This window comes from Leuresthes tenuis, unplaced genomic scaffold (genome assembly GCF_036924035.1).
Source record: "Leuresthes tenuis unplaced genomic scaffold, fLeuTen1.0.hap1 SCAF_7, whole genome shotgun sequence".
NCBI classification, from domain to species: domain Eukaryota; kingdom Metazoa; phylum Chordata; class Actinopteri; order Atheriniformes; family Atherinopsidae; genus Leuresthes; species Leuresthes tenuis.
The window spans coordinates 36053296-36073472 of NW_027325361.1; the positions used below are offsets into that span (position 1 = coordinate 36053296).

At 41.9% G+C, this 20177-nt stretch overlaps 1 protein-coding gene across 1 annotated transcript in view; it reads left to right on the top strand.

Moving 5' to 3' along the window:
• Positions 1-10014, top strand: part of taf4b (TAF4B RNA polymerase II, TATA box binding protein (TBP)-associated factor) — a 35350-nt gene extending 25336 nt beyond the window's left edge. The window contains exons 14-16 of the mRNA XM_072390256.1: positions 187-243; positions 2413-2520; positions 9398-10014. Coding sequence (XP_072246357.1) covers positions 187-243; positions 2413-2520; positions 9398-9532 — 300 coding nt within the window. The 3' untranslated portion in view covers positions 9533-10014. The remainder of the gene's footprint in view (positions 1-186; positions 244-2412; positions 2521-9397) is intronic.
• Positions 10015-20177: the final 10163 nt, after the last annotated feature.

Genomic DNA, 20177 nt, shown 5'->3' on the forward strand with positions numbered 1-20177 from the left:
AATCAGTCCTGTAAAAATGAATTATAAGTCCTGTAAATGATCGGTTTTGACTCCTCACTTCCAGAACCTGTCACTTCATAGTTACAGTAAACCTTAATAATTTGGGAGTCTTATCTGCATGCATGCTAAATCCCTGTACAGCCTTAAGGATCTGTATGCTTACTGCACATCTGTCTCTAATCACAGAGCCGCTCACACACTGAAGATCCACAGCTTCAGCAGCTCGTGCAGAGAGCCAAAGAGGTGTGTATGTGTTTCATTCTGCATTTGTTCTCTATCGGCTTAGTGAAACGTGTGGATATAAAGTTTGGCAATAAACAAAATTCTATGACTTGATGTTTTTTGTTTTTTTCCAAGAAAAAACAAGTATTTTGAGTTCCAGTGAGAAGGTAGTACTCTTTAGAGCAGGAACAGGCATATAAATTCTCTTTGGAATCCTCTTGGATTTTTTGTGAAGCTTCTTCAATTTTAATCAAGATTATCAAATTTGCATTACTAACAGACAATTTCTACTTTTGTGAAGAAATCTTTCTCTCACCACAGGCAGGGTGAGGATTCCTGGATATTTATTCAGTGCAGATATACTTGCGTGCAGTCCTCGAAAAACATAAAGGGGCATAGCCCTCAAAGATGATGCTATGTTTAGGTTGACTGCTGATTGGTTGAAAGTTGGCTTGAGAAAGCCAACAAAGCAGATCATTTGACAAAAATTATGAACAACAAAGATGCACAAGAAAAGATAACAGCTGCGACTTTTGAAATCCCTTTTTTCCAAGCTAATTGTTCATTTAGTGATTGGAAAGTGTATACAATGTTTTCAGGCAGAACACTGAAAAGTGTGGAAGACATGACAGGCAGTGGTAGCAATCTAACTATCAAAGGGGGAGAAAAACCTCACAGGGCTTGTATTTGCTTCTCATACTCCTGTACAACTCCCAGCTGGTGCATCCCCAGATGTTTTTCCTGAGTAACAAATGCTTAATTAGATGCCTCTCTGCTATAGCCCCTACACACTTTTTTGGTTACTACAATATTTTTATTGACACGCTATCGTCGTGGATAAGCCATTGCTTTTAGAGGGGCAGGTGAGCAAAAGTATCGAAATAGCAGAACACAGTGTACTACTCCACTCTTGATGTAATGTACTGTTCAAAAGTCCAGAAGAAACCCCTTATTTCTTCATATAATACAAAGAAAATGGGAGATAGCTACGGGGAAGTTTAAAAGACAATATTTGGTATGACCACATCTGTCTGAACCCTCTGAGATAAGCTTTCTGTCATTTCTTTAAGGAGTCTTCAGGAATAGTTCTCCAGGCTTCTTGAAACAGATTTTTTTATTTGTCTCATGTAGACACAACACAGCCTTATTCCTTTTGTAAGGCAACTTTGTTTATGCTGGAATGATTTGTAGGATTGAAGAGTCTTTTAACAGAAATGTCAGAAAATTTGAATTAATAATAACTGGTCTGAAAAACTGATCTAAAAACACAAGTACCGTAAATACTGTAAGCCGCTACTTTTTCCCCAGGCTTTGAGCACCGCGGCTTATTATACGGTGTGGCTAATATGTTTTTTTTCTTCTTTTTTTTTCATGCCGCCAAAATCATTTTGCCTCGTAACATTAGACTAATAAAATGAATGAATAGTTCACAGTGGTCCAATGAAATTGCACGATAAATCAAACACACTTGCAGTACTAAATTATTGTAAATCGGTCATTTGTACTCACCCTCAACATGGAAAACAAACGAAGAAATGCACATGATGCAGCTTAAATTGAAGGCGATCAATCTGAGATGAGACTGTGAGAGTGACAACGAAGAGACTGAAGCGGGTTCAATTCGAACACTGAAGAAGATGACTTTGATGGTTTTAGTGCGCAGGAGGAAGATGAAGAAGGCGATCAATGACTTTTCTGGTAGGCTGCTGTCTTTTTTTTTTTTTTTAACCAGCCGTGTTACAGGCACTGTTGGGGGAAAAAAAAAAGCATTTACGCCACTTATTTGTGCGTTAAGATAGGTATTTAAGTTACAACCATCAGTGTTACAGGCACTGTTCGGGTCAAAAAACATTTGCAGTATGTATGTCTTTATGTTACCATACACATTTAATTAAAAGTTTAAAAATCCTCACGTGTAACATCTTTCTGTGTGAATATCTCATATTACAATGGGAAATTATAATCCGGTGTGGCCTATACAAGTACAAAATGGATTTTCTTTTTAAAATTACAGGGTGCGGTTTATATTCAGGTCTGGAATGTGTCCGGAATTTCCGTTATATACCCAGTCATTTCAAATCTCCATAGCAATAGAATCTTTTTTTATTTATTTTTGGCAACATATGATAAAAACTCTGTGTGAGTACAGAAATATAGTGTGAATGGTTGATAATTTTCCTATTTTCACAGTTACAACAAATAGAGGACGCTCAGTTGCAGCACAGAGAGGCTAACCTCACTGCTTTGGCTGCCATTGGGCCTCGCAAGAAGAGACCCATGGATCAGATGGAAAATCAGGTTAGTAGTTCAGCCTATGTCAAATACCTAATTACAAAAATGCCTGGTCTATTCCTGGGTAGGAATAGCTAGGGAATTTAAATAAATTTCAGGAGTCCTCTTAATTACTTCATGTATGATTTGTGTCTTTCTGTCTTTGTGTCAGAAACATCTGAAACAGCCTCCAGATCAAAGAATAATAAATATAAACCCAAATATTATCAGAACATTCACGAAAATCACATCACCTAAAAATCTTCACATATTTTCACTGCAACAAAACACTTTCAAGTGGTATTGCACAAAATACCAGGAAATTTCAGTTGAAGAGTGGTAGATTTTGAAATTTCAAGCTTGGAAGTTTAGGTGACTGCATGAAGAGTTAGAAAAAAACAGGTGAAACTATATTTCTGTTTTTCAAGTGACTGCAGGTACACGTGAGGTATACAGCTTGTTATAATGGTAATGAAATAAAAAGACATAAAATTTAAATATATTGTCAAAGACTACATGGAAATGATTTAGCTACTTTGACTTCTACCACTTTGATTGTTGTGGCCACAATCTGGTTTTCCTTGCCTCCAATAAAATGGTCTCAGAATGCTGAAGATGAGCTGCAGGGATGCTTTGAGGTCCCGATGCCAATCATATCAATGCTATGGCTTAATGAGTGACAGTAACTTCTGTGTGGAGAGTATTATTCCACAGACAGTGAGGTGCTTTTCCAGAAAAAAAAAACGCTGGATCACCAGTGACCTGAAAAAGCTGCTTAACATGAAAAATAAAGCCTTCAGGGATGGATGAAGTTATTGAGGACTGTTCAAAAACAGCTGAAATGGGGGCACTGTATAGCTCAACTGGTTGTGCAGATGTCCCATGTACAGAGGCTGTAATTCTTTGACACAGCTTGCCCAGATTCAAGGGCCTTTCCTGCATGTCTTTTGTGTATGTGTTCTTTACGTATGTGTGAGTCCAACAAAACGAGAATTCATGAGTAGCGACTGTATGAGACTGGAATTTATTAATTATTAATTGATTATTGATTATTAATTTAACATACCAGAATTGTAAGATTCTGTCTTTTTACTTCGATTGAAGGTGGTGCCCTAAAACAAGGTAAAATAAGGCTTATTCAGATAGTGAGAACTTTCGTATAAATCCTTATATCTTATCACATCACGTTATGTGTGTCCGCTATGAATATATATTGTTGGTGCCTTGTGTGCCGGCGATATATAATTTGGCTAAAACAACACAAGTATTGTCTATGGCTGTACATGGGCAGGATACACATGGAGATGTGAAACTAAATAGGAGAGGAACTATCTGGCATATTATCAGTGCTCATTTCTCTCTGATGATCTGGGAGTGCATAAGTGCTTATTGAACTGCCATCTTGCACATCTGGAAAGATTGCATTACTTATGTAAAATTTTAGCAGCAAACCACATGCAGGACTTGTTTTCCTGTTGACTAAAGCGTCAGAATAGATTTTCATTCAGAATGACATGGGCATACTTTGTGCCATCCCACCGACTACTTTGGCTTTAGAACAAGGTGCAAACTGTGGACCCTTTCTATTTGTTCTCTTTGTTCATTTTGAAATTCCTGTTTAAGTTAGCTTTCTCAACTCTGAGACTTTATAGTCTTCTTTCTGCATGAAAATGGGAAGACTGTGGTAGAATGAACTTGGTTAGCTGTGTGTACTGATATGAGCTCTCAAGCTGTTCACTGGATTCTTTCTGCTACAACACAACATGCCTTCGGGCTTATTGAATAATATTTGTGTCCAAAGTTGCATTTATTTAGTTGCGCAGCTGTACAATTGATCTCAGATAAGGAACACCACACAGAAGGAAAGGGTTTAGAGTAGTTGCCTGGCTCCATCCTGTTAAAACTGATTACAATGAACAGATTTCTAACTATTATACTGTATCTGTGAGGTATTTTGACAAAAATATACCCATTTTCGAAAAGTTGACATTTCATGGGGTTCCACAGAAATATCTGTGACATATAGTCACCTTTAAAAGTCCATCCATCCATCCATTGTCTTCTGCTTATATGAGGTCATGTCACAGATGGAAAAGGTTCAGGAGAGAAACCCAAACATCCTTCCATGCAGCAATACTCTCCTGCTCCTGGGGGATCCCAAGGCATTCCCTGGCCAGAATGAATATATATTTTATCCCTCCAGTGTGTTAGGGTTCTGCCCCGGAGCCTTCTCTCCGTTGGACGTGCTCGGAAAACCTCTAAAGAAAAGCGCTCAAGAGGCATCCTAACTAGATGCCTGAACCGCCTTAACCGACTCTTTTTGATGCAGAGAAGCACCGGCTACTCCAAGTTCCCTCCAGATGACTGAGCTCCTCAAAAAAATGATATGGGCACCCTTTCTTAAAATTTTGACCGGTGACCTTTAGATGACTGTGGGTGAGTTTCATTTTGGGTGAGATATAACTGTTGAGTGTATAAATAAAAAGAATGGTTCATTACAGAATACATTAAAGAATAGGAAAGGTTGATTTTTAGGAGAGAAACTGCCATGGGGTTGAGCCTGGATGGGTTCAAAAGTTTGGGTGAAAGCTATATGTATATCTGAGGGAGTTTCTCCAGATGTCCATGTTTACCATTCTTCATCTCCTATCTGGACACACTGAACATATAAACCTGAGAGAAGCTGCCATGGAGTTGAGTCTGGATGGGTTCAAAAGTTAGGTTGAAAGCTATATGTATATCTATATATACCTGGTATGGTTGGACATTCTTATCTGAGGCAGTTAAGCGTGGGGATGGGGTGTTTCTCCAGATGTCCAGGTCATCTAAAGGTCACCTGTCAAAATTTGACGAAAGGGTGCCCGTATAATTTTTTCTCCTCAGCCTACTTCTAAGGCCGAGCCCAGCCAATCTCCCTGGCATCCAACATGCCCCATAAATGAACTCTACGTAGTGCCAAGTATATGGACACAGCTCTTGCTTTGGTTATACAACGACCAAATAACATTCAAAAGTGATTCTGGTACCCCATACTCCTACAGCATCCCCCACAGAATCCCTTTGGGGAACAGAGCAGTCGTAAGCCTTAACCAAGTACACAATACTTGTAGACTGGATAGTCAAACTCCCGTGACCCTTTCAGTAACTCTGTAAGGGTAAAGATCTGGTCCACTGTTTCAGAAGCTGGGCAGAAACTACGCTGCTCCTCCTGAATCTGTAGTTCCACATTTGGTTGGAGCCTTCTCTTCAGCACCCTGGAGTAAACTTTCCCAGGGAGGCTGAGCAGTGTGATGCCCCTGCAGGTACAACACATTCTCCAGTCCCGTTTCTTAAAAATGGGAACCACCACCTACCCAGTCTGCCACCCTACAGGCATTGTCCCAAACCCATACGATATTGAAGAGGCAAGTCAGCCAAGACAGCCCCACTATGTTCAGAGGCATCAGCATCTCAGGACATCTCTTCAGCTTGACGGCTTCCCTTACTGCTGGAATCCAATCAGGGAGGCCGATCCTCTTAATAACACCTCTCGAGGTCACTCCATCATTACGCAAATGGGAATGGAAGTACCCCAGAAGAACAGTGGAATCCCCAGGTGTCACCCCCTCAGGGACATAACAATCTGGTCAAAAATCACACCGCTCTTCCTGGATCCAAGTGTCAACAGTCAGTCGGGACATCCTTTCCAACACCCCGAAGTAAACTTTCCCAGGGATGATGAGTAGCATGATTGACCCTATTCTTGGACACACTCTCCGGTTTGCTTTTTTAAAAATGGGGACCACCACCCCAGTCTACCACTCTACAGGGGTTGTCCTGACCTCCATACGACCTCAGAGAGATGTCAGCCAAGACAGCCTCACTATGTCCAAAGCCATCAGCATCAGGGGGCGAATCTCACCTACTCCTGTACCCCTGTTCTCTGTAAGCTTGTTAACTACCTCAGCAGCCTCTACCAAGGTGATGGAAAAATCTTCCCTTGGGTCACCATACTCTGTCTTCTCAGTGGAAAACATGATGGCTAGATTTAGAAAATCCTCAAAGTGCTCCTTATACTGCTCAACAAAATCCCCTGTTTAGGTGAGCAGTTCACAATCCAGACCAAGCACAACCTGAGAGAGTCATTGCTCTCCTTGAAGCTAACCAAAAGTCCTTAACCCTAACCCTCTGCCTTTTCAGATTCCTTCTTTTAGTTTTAGCTTTTGCAACCACCAATACTGCAGTCCTCTTGGCCATTCCATACCTGTCAGCTGCTTCAGGTGACTTTCGTTACAACCAAGCCCTAGAGACTTCCCTCTACAGCTTATTGACTTCCAGGGGTGGAGTGGCTATCGGGACGACCGGGAGATTTCCTGATCGGCTGACCGGCTAATTAGCTCAAGAGAACCAGCCTGCAGACTGCCCTGCGCAGCCATGTGAAGTTTATGAGCGACCCATTGAGTTAAAACTGTTGTCAATCAAGCATGTTCCGGTATAAATCTCCAAGATATATATATATGTATATGTACATATATATATACATACATATATGTAAAACACTTGTCTCTCTACATCTCACTCATGGTTGCTTGAGTGTCACATTTGGTAATCCAACCTACTGATTTTTGTTAAGCCACTTATCTCGATCCAATCCTTTTTATTCAGACATTACATAACTTTCATGACCACAAATATAAATTGGCCAGCGATTTTATTTATCTTTTTGTTCATAAATTAATGTGGAATCGTCGGAGTAAAGCCTCATGGGAAATGGGACCTGCGTATTGCTCAGCATTTATCCAAAGAACGTAGGGAGGAAGGAGGAGGCTGAAAAGGCCAGAATGAAGAAGAAGCGGATGCTGGAGGAAAGTGTATCAAAATGGTTAAAAATTACGGATTTATTCCGAAACAACCAGGCCTCAACTGGTGATGCAGGTGAGTTGACAGGGCACATTGTTGCGAATTAGCATAGCATTTGAGCTGAGTTCTTAGTCATAGTTCTGTTAAGTTCATCCCTTTTGTTTGTGTAGTTGCTATATGGGAGGTGGAGGGAATGGGTTGGGCCAGTTGTGGGTTCATTCTGGCCCGGTGGTGGGCTGGTGAAGTCAGAATTGTCCCGGTGGATTTTTGTGTCCCGCTCCGCCCCTGATGACTTCCTTCACCGCTGGTGTCCCATCAGCAGTTCCTCCAGTTGCTGCCTTAAAAGGCACTAATGGTCTTCTGACCACATCTCTTGGAAGCGGCATCCACAATGGAGGCTCTGAACATTCCGTGGCCCATTCAGGTTCCATGTCCCTAACCTCCCCTGGTACGTGGAGGTTTATTGAATTTTCAGTTTTACTTCTTAATGTGATAATTTATTGTTAATTCATATATTTATGTCCATCCATGTTAGCCTACAAAGTGCTTAATGGAACGGCTCCCATCTACTTGAATGCTCTTGCAAAGGCTTATGTCACAACTCTGTCCCTCCGTTGGTCCCAAGATTGTCGTCTAGCAGCTCCTACACCACGCCTAAGACAATCCAAACTCTGTTCATGTGTCGTCCCACGATGGTGGAAAGACCTACCGAGAGCTACCAGAGTTTCTTGTCTATCTTCAAGAAGCTCTTGAAAACCCAGCTCTTCAGAGAGCATCTCCTATCCCAGCACTTACCTTGTACTTCCCTACCCCCTCTATCTCTGCACTTTATCTTTCTGCACTTCCTTCTATGCCTGCACCCTATCTCTACTCTGTCACCTCTGACAGAGTCGGACTAGTGGGTTCCTTCTATGTAGTTTATTATTAGCTTTTTATATAGCTGTTATATCTTCATTTGTAAGTCGCTTTGGATAAAAGCATCTGCTAAATGCATAAACATAACATAACATTTATCTTTTTATTCTTTCATTTGTTTTTTTCCATGAGTTTTTCTCTGCAATATCCCTGTATATCTTTGAACCCATTTATTCTTGGAATTTATTGTCATTTCTCATTGAATACTACATTAAACCAGTGTACTTTTTAAAAAATCTGTAGGCTGTAATTATGTAGGCTGTCTATTAGTTTCCCTTTCTGTCTTATATCCTTATTTGTTTCCCCAAACTAATTTATTTAAATGTATTTTTTATTTATTTTTGTCTTTTGTTTTTACATTCCTGCACAGAATTCTGCTTTGTTATGTAAATAAAGGAGTTGTCTTTCAGATTTTGAGATGGAAAGCCTGTTTCACAACACAGCCACAGAGATAGGGAGAGGGAAATGCTAACAATATTCAGGTCTAATATGTAGTCAGAACAATTATGAAATTATGTTTGCTGTGTTTTAACTCCTTAACTAACAGCTACACCTTTAGTAGATTAATCAGTGACTAGGAACCACAATGTGTCACAGTGTTGAATTAACAAGCTATCTGTATCATACTTTTTGCACATTGTATACGATTGTTATTGCAAAAACAAAATTGTAAGTTCATTAAGTAGTATTTATGATCATATTAACTTATTCATCTGGATGTTTTAGATGATGCACAACATACTTTTTAAAATGAAGAATTCTCCCACAAACACTGCTGTTCACAGATGGAGGCTGGACAGAGCTTTGTATGCTATATAGGCCAAAGCACTAATAAATGCTAAATAATGTGGCCTTTCTTTGCTTTTTGTCCAGAGTTAAATTCAGAGATATCAAAGTTAGGGACACACGTCACTGGAGCTTTGAATTTCCATCATCTCAGTGAAAATGGAGTAAATCACCAACTTACTTCACATTTCAGCCTGAGTACACAAAACAGTTTTGCACATATAAAGATTATTTGGCTGACACTGTGTGTGTGTGTGTGTGTGTGTGTGTGTGTGTGTGTGTGTGTGTGTGTGTGTGTGTGTGTGTGTGTGTGTGTGTGTGTTTGTGTGTGTGTGTTTGTGTGTGTGTGTGTGTGTGTGTTTAGGTGTCCCTTCTGCCCAGGCAGGGTGTTCAAAGAGTGACTCGGGTGATGCTGAAAGATCTGCTGGTGTGTATGGAGCAGGAGCACTTCCTACGTCACTCTCTCACCTTCTACAAAGCAATGCTTTCACTATATTGATGAAGAGGTTCAGTCATCTGAGTCATAGTAATCATAGAAGCATGGATAAGCGCAACTGGAGAGAAGAAGTCCAGTTGCTCTTATTCAGGCTCTTATGAATGCTTTCACTACTTTATTTTCCTGCTGTTATTGTTTAAAATTACCTGTAGTCTATGTTTGCATGGTGGTCAATGTTGGGATATTCTCATGTTTTCTCTTCTGTTTGGCGCACTTTATTTTGGGTACTTGATCTTTGTTTAATTTGTTGGTCAGCGAGTTTATTAGTGCTGAGCCTGTGATGGTAATTGGCTGCCCTCTAATAGTATTTTATTTTCGTTTTGTTGTTGATTTAATTTCTATGAAGGGAAAAAAAAGTGAAAAATCTAAATGGATACTGCTGTTAACTGGATCATGTTCTGTTAACAAAGTTGCGAGAAGAAAAAAACAGTTCCAAGTTGAATTAGAGTTTTGTTGTATTTATGCTTGTTTATTTTCCGTTATTAAATTTAAATCAATCATATACAGCTGTGTCTTTTGATCTGTTTAGCCACAATTAAAGTAGCTTCAAGAGGGTATCATCACACTGTGAGTGTGGCGCATTGGCCGAGTAATGTCCCAGGGACTGAGCACTTAGCACAAAGGAAAGCTGAACGAATTTCATCGTTTATCGACACCACAGAAGACAAGGTTCAGTTGCTAAATAAAAAAATAGTTTCGTTTTATCCCCGGTAGATGTAAAGTCAGGAGACAAAGAGGCTAAATAGGTCTTCGTTTGACAGCAGGGTGCATTTATTTAGCCAACATCAGAAATACAGACCAAACATACCATTGAGACTGACAAGCTTTGTCTTTTCTCCTATATGGAGCTCCACCCCATTCTCCACCCACTCTCTTTAATATTTTTTGACTGCCCATGACTTTATGCACCATTAAAAATCAACCTTAAACTCTAACCGTGTATTGTTCCAACCAACTTTAATTTTTCAAAAGGCATCCACATAAGTGTCCGCCCCCTCAGGATAGGCCTTGCCCACCATCTTCAGAGCCCTTTATTTTTACCTCATGGTCATAGAGCCCACTAACTTCATAACTCGTACTTACTTACTTCATGATCACTCCCTGTGTTTCTACATCTTAACTTCCCAAGGCCTTCCTGAGAGCACACACTCATCCTTCACCCTGCTCCATGTCTCTAAGGTTCATTCTCAACATATCACAATATTCAGTTTGTTGTTGGGGTCACAATTGAATTCAAATTAGGTTCACAATACTAAAACTGTAGATTTGGCACAAGAGTACTGATTTCAGATTCTAGTAATTATACTGTGTACAAAGAAAATAAAAGTGTCGCTAACATCATTACGATCAACAGGACCTGGAAGTTTTACGTTACAGGGCTCTCAAGTTTTGAATGCAGGCAAGAGGGACATCTCGCCTGCTAAAGCTAAAACTGCTCTGCTCAGACTCATGGGAGACGTGCTTGTTTCCTGCCGTTTCCATAGCGATAGCTGCGCGCCAGAGTTATCTGACTCACAAAATGGTGCTCTTGCTATTTATATTATTTATGTTTGCTGGCCACACAATGTTATGGGAAAACGAGTTCAGACAGTCAAAAACAATTTCACTATTAGCTGTACTGCGACCAGGAAACCACTCCTTGGCTCTTCTAAACCCCAGATGATCAGAATTCATTAACTTGTATAAATCATTTCACTGTAGATGGTATATAAGTAATTCTGAAATAGTCTATCCAATTCACAGTTCTGTCAAGGCAAAACATACAGCTCACTGCCAGTCTCACCATCATAGGATGTATGCAGGTCATATTTGTTTATTTGAGTTTGTTTTTTCTTTTTTTCTATCTCACACTTCCACTCTTTTGCACTGTTTTTCTATTCTATTTTTCTTCCCCAACCCGCTGCGTTTCCACCTTAATAAGTAATGTTGAGAAGCATGGTGCACAAAGATTTGAGCAGAGCACGCAATCAAATACCACACAGCATTGACGGCGCGAGTACATATTATAGCAAGCCCATACTGAGGAACAGAAATGCAAACAATGGCATGTTCATGCAAGCATATGTACACACACACGCACGGGATGCTTTTAGCAAGCATCCAGCACTCACTGCGTTAGTCTGAGCATGTCCACGCTAAGGTTTATTTCATGGAATGTGCATGCAGCTGGGTCCAGGGAGAAGAGATTAAAAATCTCCAATAAGTTGAAGCATTTACAGGCAGACATTTTTTTATTACAGGAGATTCATTTATCAAAGACTGCAGCTGATGTTCTCACCACAGCACAGTTTCCTCATGTGTACTCAGCCTGTTACAACTCCAGACAAAGAGGTGTAGCCATTCTGATAAGTAGAAGACTAAATTTCACAGTAAACAACACAGTTATAGATTCAGAAGGTAGATTTGTAATAGTTAATTTATCGATTCAAAATATGAATTTATGCATTGCAAATATATATGGTCCAAATGTGGATGACCTCTCATTTTTTCACTCCTTTTTCACTTCACTCTCTGATCACTCAGATAACACACTCATCATCGGAGGGGACTTTAACATGGTTTCTGACTCAGGAGGAGACAGACTCAGTACTTCAGGAAGTCAGCGGAACTGGCAGTCCACGAATATTGTTAAACAGTATATGAAAGATTTTGGTCTTTGTGATGCTTGGCGTTCCCACCACCCCACTCTTAGAGAATACACCTTCTTCTCACCGGTACACCACTCATATTCAAGAATAGATTATTTCTTAGTTAGCAGTTCCTTGATGAGGGATATTTCAGACACCAAAATCCACCCCATCACTATCAGTGATCACGCTCCAGTTTCTATCACACTGAAGAATGACAGAGTTACACCACCAGCTAGGAATTGGAGATTTAATACATCATTACTAAAAGACCCTGATTTTATTAATTATTTCAAAAGGGAATGATCTGTATGTTTAGAAAATAATGACCTGCCAGGAATGTCAGCTTGTACTCTCTGGGAAGCCGGAAAAGCAGGTATCAGAGGCAAAATAATCTCTTTTTCATCAAATAAGAAAAAGAGGGAAAGTTCAAGGATATCAGATTTAGAACTCAGGATTAAATCATTAGAAGTTGTCCACAGTGCCTCCAAAGAGGAACACATACTGAATGAACTAAGAAAAGCTAAACTTGAATTAAAAGAAATTATTGATCAACAAACAAAGTTTCTGATACAAAGACTTCGCTTGGAGAACTTTGAGCATGGCAATAAATCTGGAAGGTTCCTAGCTAATCTACTAAAGAGAAATAAAGAGAAAACAACAGTCACTTCTGCTAAAGACTCAAAAGGAAATGTCACCCATAACCCTGATGTAATTAACAATGCTTTCAGGTACTTCTATAAAACCTTATATTCATCACAAAATTATCCATCAGACAGTAACATAGATCAGTTTCTTAGCAATATCAACCTTCCAAAAGTACAAACCGAACAGGCAATGGCTCTGGATTCACCTCTCTCAATAGGAGAACTCCATGAAGCCCTTCAACATATAACTAGTAACAAAGCCCCGGGACCAGATGGTTTTCCAGGAGAGTTCTACAAAGAATTTTGGACTGTTTTGGTACCTACATTTTACAAAATGGTATTACAAGTTAAGCAGAATGGCAGATTATCCCCACACCTGAACTCTGCTAACATTATCTTGCTACAGAAACCAGGAAAAGACCCCATACTTCCATTCAGCTGCCGCCCAATATCTCTAATAAATGCAGATCTCAAAATAATTTGTAAAGCCCTCGCCAAAAGAATAGAAAAAATAACTCCACTTATAATACATCCTGACCAGACAGGTTTCATAAAGGGTAGACACTCATCCACTAACACTCGCAGGCTAATTAATCTCATAGACTATTCCACCATCAACAACTTGGAAACCACAATAGTCTCTCTAGATGCAGAAAAAGCATTTGATCGAGTGAACTGGAAATTTTTATTCGCAGCATTAAACAAATTTGGGTTTGGGTCACACTTCATCAACTGGATAAGGATATTATATAGCTCCCCAAATGCGTGTGTCAGGACAAATGATCAAACTTCTCCAAGCTTCAGTCTGCAAAGAGGTACAAGACAGGGTTGCCCACTTCCTCTCTCACTTTTTGCTATTTTCATCGAACCTTTAGAAGCTGCTATCAGACCAGATAGAAATATTAAAGGCATCCTACCTCAAAATATTGAGCATAAAATAAGTCTTTATGCTGATGATGTATTACTTTTCCTTCAGAACTCACAGACGTCTCTCACTCACACGGTCTCTGTTCTGCCCATTAACTGTAGGGTCCAGAATATATCTGCGATCACTTTACAGTCAGGAAACATATTATTTAGGCATATACATTTCCTCCAGGCTCTCAGAGCTAATAAAGCTAAATTATGTGCAACTATTAAAGACAGTAGAGGACGATCTCTCTCGTTGGAAGTCCTTACCTATATCACTTATGGGGAGAGTTGCAACCATTAAAATGATGATACTACCAAAAGTTAACTATTTGTTCTCAATGATCCCCATAAAACCATCTGCTACTTGGTTTAAGTTACTAGATTCATGCATCTCCAAATTTCTGTGGAAAAACAAACCACCACGTATTAGTTTAAAATCCCTACAGAAGACCAAGGATAGTGGTGGATTAGATTTACTACATTTTCAGCACTATTTCTTAGCCAATAGGTTACAATATATATCAAAATGGTTTAAACTTAGCCCAATAGATGAACCATGGATAAATATAGAACAAGCATTGTGTGATAATCTGGCTTAAGTGTAGCACTCCTGCATGCCCCACACTGTGCATACTGGGTGACTTAAACAACATCAACATAGAAATTAACTCGGCACACATGGTTCTCACAGTTTTATCCATTGCAAAGAAAACTATTCTCATGAACTGGAAAGCAAAGAACAATCTGTGTATTAACCAGTTTAGAAATGTTCTTTTAGATTATATTAGCATGGAAACAATGTCTGCCTCCTCAAAACATCAATTGGCTGAATTTCATTCTCTCTGGTCCCTGCTGATTAGCTTTATCACATAGTGGTGGTGGTGGGTTGCTGTCCTGTCGCTCTGGGCGGTTGGGTGTGTGCTGGGGGGAGCTGTGTGGCTTCGGGCGTCTGGTGGTCTCTCGGGTCGTGGGGACCGGGTGGGTTATTGCTAGGGGGGACTGTGTGTCGGGCTTGGAGGGCAGTTTTGGGGGCTTGCGGGTGGGGCTGTCTTGTGCCCGGGGAGGGGGGGGGGGGTGCCTGTGCCTGGGGGGGTCTGGGTTGCCCTGGGCATGCCACAGTATGGGTGGGCTGGTGCAGGTCCTGGTCTCTGGGACCTCCAATGTGTCCACGGGTTGTTTTTTTTTTTTAGGGTGTTGGGGCGTGCGGTGGGGCGGTGCTTTTCCCCCGTTAGGGGGGGCTGGGTAGGTCTGGGTGATGGTGGCTCTCAGGCCCGGGCTGCTGCGACTGGTGTGAGTGCGTGGTTTGTTTGTTTGTTTGATTGATTGGTTGGGGTTTTTTTTGTAAAGGTCCTCTGGGCTGAGGAGGGGTGAGGAGGAGTGGGGCGGGTGGGATGGGTGGACCAGGCCCCGAGCCTGGTGGACATCAGGCCCTCCTGCCCTGTGGCGGGTCCCAGGTGCCTTTTGCAGCCAGTCTCTGGCTGCCCTCTCCGGGGGAACTTCTCTCCCCCGGTCTATATCCCCATACCCCTCTCCCTTCTGGCTCCTGTACACAGCACACACTCAAACATGTAGGGTTGTGGGGGCGTGTGTTCTGTGGGGTGTAGTGGATGGGGCCACGTAGGTGGTCCCCTTGGCTGCACTCTGCAGTTCCCCGCCCCTGTTTTAAATACAGCTTAGACATTACTACTTATCAAACACACACACACACACACATTAGGTCTTGGGGGGTGGTTACACTGAGTGGCATCTGGTGGGCGGGGCTCTTTGGGTATGTAGGCTGCCCAGAGGGCCGCGCTCCCAGTTCTACAAGGTTGGCTGCCCCTCAATTTTAATCACTCACTATTAGAAAATATTGAAGAGCCGGAAGGGTGAGGGGAGGGGTCTTCTTATGGCTAGGGTTAAGAATGATTACAGCTAAAGTCAGGAGGTTGTGAGAAATATATTAGTTGAATGTTTAAATAAGAGAAAGGGTTAGGGTTAATAGAAAAGTTGTAGAAGCGGTCAGCATTTTAACAGCTTCAAAGACCGGTCCCTGTAAGGTAAAGATGGGAAAATAATTAGATGTGTGGGGTGGGGTATTGTTCGACCCCAGGTTTGAGGGCCAATGGGTGGACAGGGGAGGGGTTTCGAGTAAAGGATAAAAACCCTGAGACAGTCAGTGTGTAGAGAACGACTTTGGGGTGAAAGATAGCTGATTCAAGATGCCAAGGACAAGAAGCAGAGTGAGTGTAGAGGAGAAATCTACGCAGGCACCGGAGAGGACGTGTGCTCTGCGGTCTCTCATTTGTGAGACTCCGGTAACGATATTTGAAGATCAGCCCTTGATACCAAATGCTCCCAAGAAAAGGATGGTGTTTCTGTGCAGAACGCAGCAACCGCCGCCCGTGTCTCTACGGGAAGAATGGTCACTGGAGCCTTATGGACTGCGGGGAAGATGGGGCTATGTGTTCATGTATGAAACAGGTGACCTCTGTCTGTATCAGCTTGACGAGGGTGGTGAGAAGCCGGGACCTCTGACCACTGTGGGTATGCTAACTTCCAACGACTGGGGAGTGTTGAAACTAGCGATACCGCGTCATATAGAAGGAGGTAAGGGCTCGGCTGAGGAGGTGTTAACAGTGAAAGAAGAACCCGAAGAAATCCCAGCAGCGTCTGCAGCCAAACGACTGACTGGAGAGTCCGAGACTGAAGAATCCTCTGGATGATGCTGAGCTGGCCAAAACAAGGATGGTTTTCACTGCTGTGTGGCAATCGAAAACAGGCGTTACAGGCCGTTGGTTCTTCCGTGCAAGCCACCGGAAATCTAATGAGAATGAAGACGGGGATCTTTTTGTTCTTGAGTGTTATAACTCTGACTGTGGTGTGTTTAGGACGCTGTTAGCAATACCTCATGCAGCCTGGGTGGAGAAGATGAATGATATAGCGGATCGAGTTTCCACGCTGTTCCGCAGTTGCCAGAACTGGGGTGAGATTCTAACAGTCAAGAAAACCCTGGCTGTGTAGACCTCCCTCCACTGAGAACCCTCCTCCTCAACCTCAATAACCACACCCCCTTCAGGTTTATAAGGACACACTCCAGCACAGGTCATACACCGATCAACACGAAGAACAGGATGAGAACTAGCGTCCAGAAGACATTGTGCGAGGAGATCACTGACCGCGATCTGGAGAATGCTTCTCCGTCGCTATTGATGCATACAGGGAGTCCTTCTGCAACATCCACATCACCGCAGTTTGGATCACCAGACAGCGACAGATACTACCTGGAGCCGTATCACCCTCCTTCACCAGCGACTTCGTCTGAGTCTTTCTTCTCCTCCAACTCCTCCTCTTCTCTCGAGATCGAGTTCTCAAATTCGGCGCCTGATGACCGCTGCTTAACGCTCTACCCGATAGGATCCACCGTGGCCGTAACAACGGAGGAAGCTAAATCTAACAAAATGGAGGACTCTCAGCTTCCACCAGGCCAGGGGTCCCCTGCAGACACTCACGATGGCGGAGGAGAGGAGGACGAGGATGCCGGAGGAGAGGGTGAGGACGAGTTTGATGGATGGGTCCCCTCAGGTTTTATCAAAGTTGTGAAAACTGCAGTGATACACCTCTTGAACGAGACCATCAAAAAATTTATGATTGAATCATGCTACGGGTGTAGTGTCAATCACCCTAGTTTACGCCAACATCAGTGCAAGGATGTCCTCGAGGACGACTTTTTTCATGACCATTACTACACTCTGATGCGGAGACTTTATAATCAACGATTCATTGCTTCCATTCAACATCTTCTAACTGTGCGTAACATTTGTGAAGATGATGCCAGAGTCAGGGCTCTGGCAGAAGCTTACTTGTACGAACTAACTCTGGTGAAACAAATCAACACTTCTATACACGATATGTACGAGCAGTTGATTGGAGAACATGTAAAGAAATTGCAGCAGCTTCAAACCATGACAAAGTTCTGGGAGGGTTAAAAGAGGGGTGTTACATTCCTTCTTTCCATCAGCCGGATGTGTTTAGACTAATATTGTAATCATGTGATGTTGTTATAACATTTAACTTTTCTTAAATCCTATATTACTAGCATTCCTGCTTTTTGTGATCATTTGTATGTGTGTGTGCGTGTGTATTATCACACATTAGAGAAAAAATAAAAGGTTGAAATATACTTGCGTTTTGTGTTTTCTGTCATTACAAGCCAGAGTTTGTATAAGGTGAGATGGCTGAAACGAGGTTAATGAAAAAGGTTTTCTACGATCCTATCCACCCTGGTAGTTTTGGGGGAGTAGAGAGGTTGCGTAAAGCTGTACAGGACGAAACGGGTAAGAAAGTCGCGTGTGAAAATTGCAAGACTTCTTATCAGAGCAAGATGCATATACTCTACATAAACCTGCAAGAATACATTTTCCGAGAAACAGAGTTTTTGTCACCAGCCCCTTAAAACAATTCCAAGCAGATCTCTGCGACATGCAGGCCTTGGCTGAGTACAATGATGGGTATAATTATCTATTAACCGTCATTGACGTGTTTTCAAAAAAGGCTTATGTTCGCACTATGAAGAGAAAAACAGCCGCAGAGGTGGTAAAGGCTTTTGAATCCGTTTTTAGAGAAAGCGAGACCCCTAAAAAACTTCAAACTGATGCGGGGAAAGAATTTTTTAACAAAAAACTTAAGGCATTATTAGAGAACCACAGAGTTGTGCATTTTGCTACTCCGAGCGAGGTAAAGGCATCTGTGATTGAGAGGTTTAACCATACGTTAAAAACCAGGATGTGGAGATATTTTACTGCTAATAACACACGTCGATACCTCGACGTCCTGCAGGATCTCGTGGAAAGTTACAACCACAGTTACCACACGAGCATCAAAATGAAGCCTGTAGAGGTGACTCTAGAAAACACCTTTAAAGTTTTTCAGAACCTGTACGGCTCTACACGCGATCGACGCTGCAAGGACTCAAGGATAAAGTTTAAAAAAGGAGATCTTGTAAGAATATCTAAACTGCGAGGCGTGTTTGACAAGAAATATGAACAAAGTTTTACAGATGAAGTGTTTACAATGACCGAGCAGCTTGCACGATCTCCCCCTGTGTACAAACTCAAAGATTTTGATGGAGAAGCTATTGAAGGTTCATTTTACGCGGAGGAGATTCAAAATGTTAAACTGAATAAAGACAAGATGTATCAAGTGGAGAAGATATTAAAACGACGCAACATCAGGGGTGTAAAACAGGTTTTTGTCCGTTGGAAAAACTGGCCTGAGAAATTCAACAGCTGGGTCAGAGCCAGTGACCTTCACGAGGTATAAAGGGGGCCATCGCTACTCCTAGCCCGCTACATTACACCATGAACCGAACGGTAGAGGATGAGGGGTTTTATATCACCCTGCCCTCCAACGCTAGTCTCAACGTCTTTAAGAATAATACCAGTTCCAGTTTCCGCGTGGATTTAGCCCAGCATATCGATTTGGAAGGTTCGTGGCAGGTTGCCTTGACGGAGATTTCTTATCCGTACACATGGCATAACGCCCCCAGGGACCAGGCTTTTTTTTAATGGAGGAAAGCGGGGCTGGAAAAGTTCTACCGCCAGAATATAGGATGGGGACATTTCAAGGATTTGAATCAGCTCAAAGCCGAGATTGAGGGTCACCTTAGAAAAATAGGTTCTGATATTTATTTAGTCGTGAACACGGTGGAAAATAGACTCATGTATCAGGCAGGTGCCCAGTACCACCTGCGTTTTTATCCACCACTGAGCTACATGCTAGGTGTGGAGCCTGGCAAATGGATCGTATTTGATAAAAGGAGTGCCCCTTACCCGATGGATTTAAAAGCAGGTTTCTACCAGCTTTACTGTTACAGCGATGTGGTTGCTCCTCAGATAGTCGGCGATGCTTATGTCCCGCTCTTGCGAACAGTTAGAGTAGAGGGTAAGTTTGGCGATATAATTACGCATACTTTTAACCCGGTCAACCATCTACCTGTAGCAAAGAGGCATATTGAAAACATCCACATAGAGATTAAAATGGATCAAAACACTCCGGTAAATTTTACTTATGGGAAAACCGTTGTGAGACTACACTTCCGACCCGTGATATCACAACGCGTAATGAAATGATGGTCATTCACTCTGATATCACAGAGAGAGTAAGAGGGAATATATATATAAAAACGGGTTGATCACAGACTCATTAGTCACTATCAAGCAAACGTTCAGTCAGAGGTCACCTCAGTGTCTGTGTCAGGAGGAGGACGACAAAACAAAGCAACATGGTTCAGATAAACATGAGGGATGATCCTCACCGCTTCGTAAACTATTACCAGAACCAGGTCGGAGGTACCCTGTCTGGTTTTTATGGAGCACCTGTAATGTACGGTCGTGGAATAGGTTCTATTTTTTCAAAATTATTTCGCTTCGTAGCCCCCCTTGTTAAAAAAGGTTTTGCTATAGCTAAGCCTCATCTGAAAAC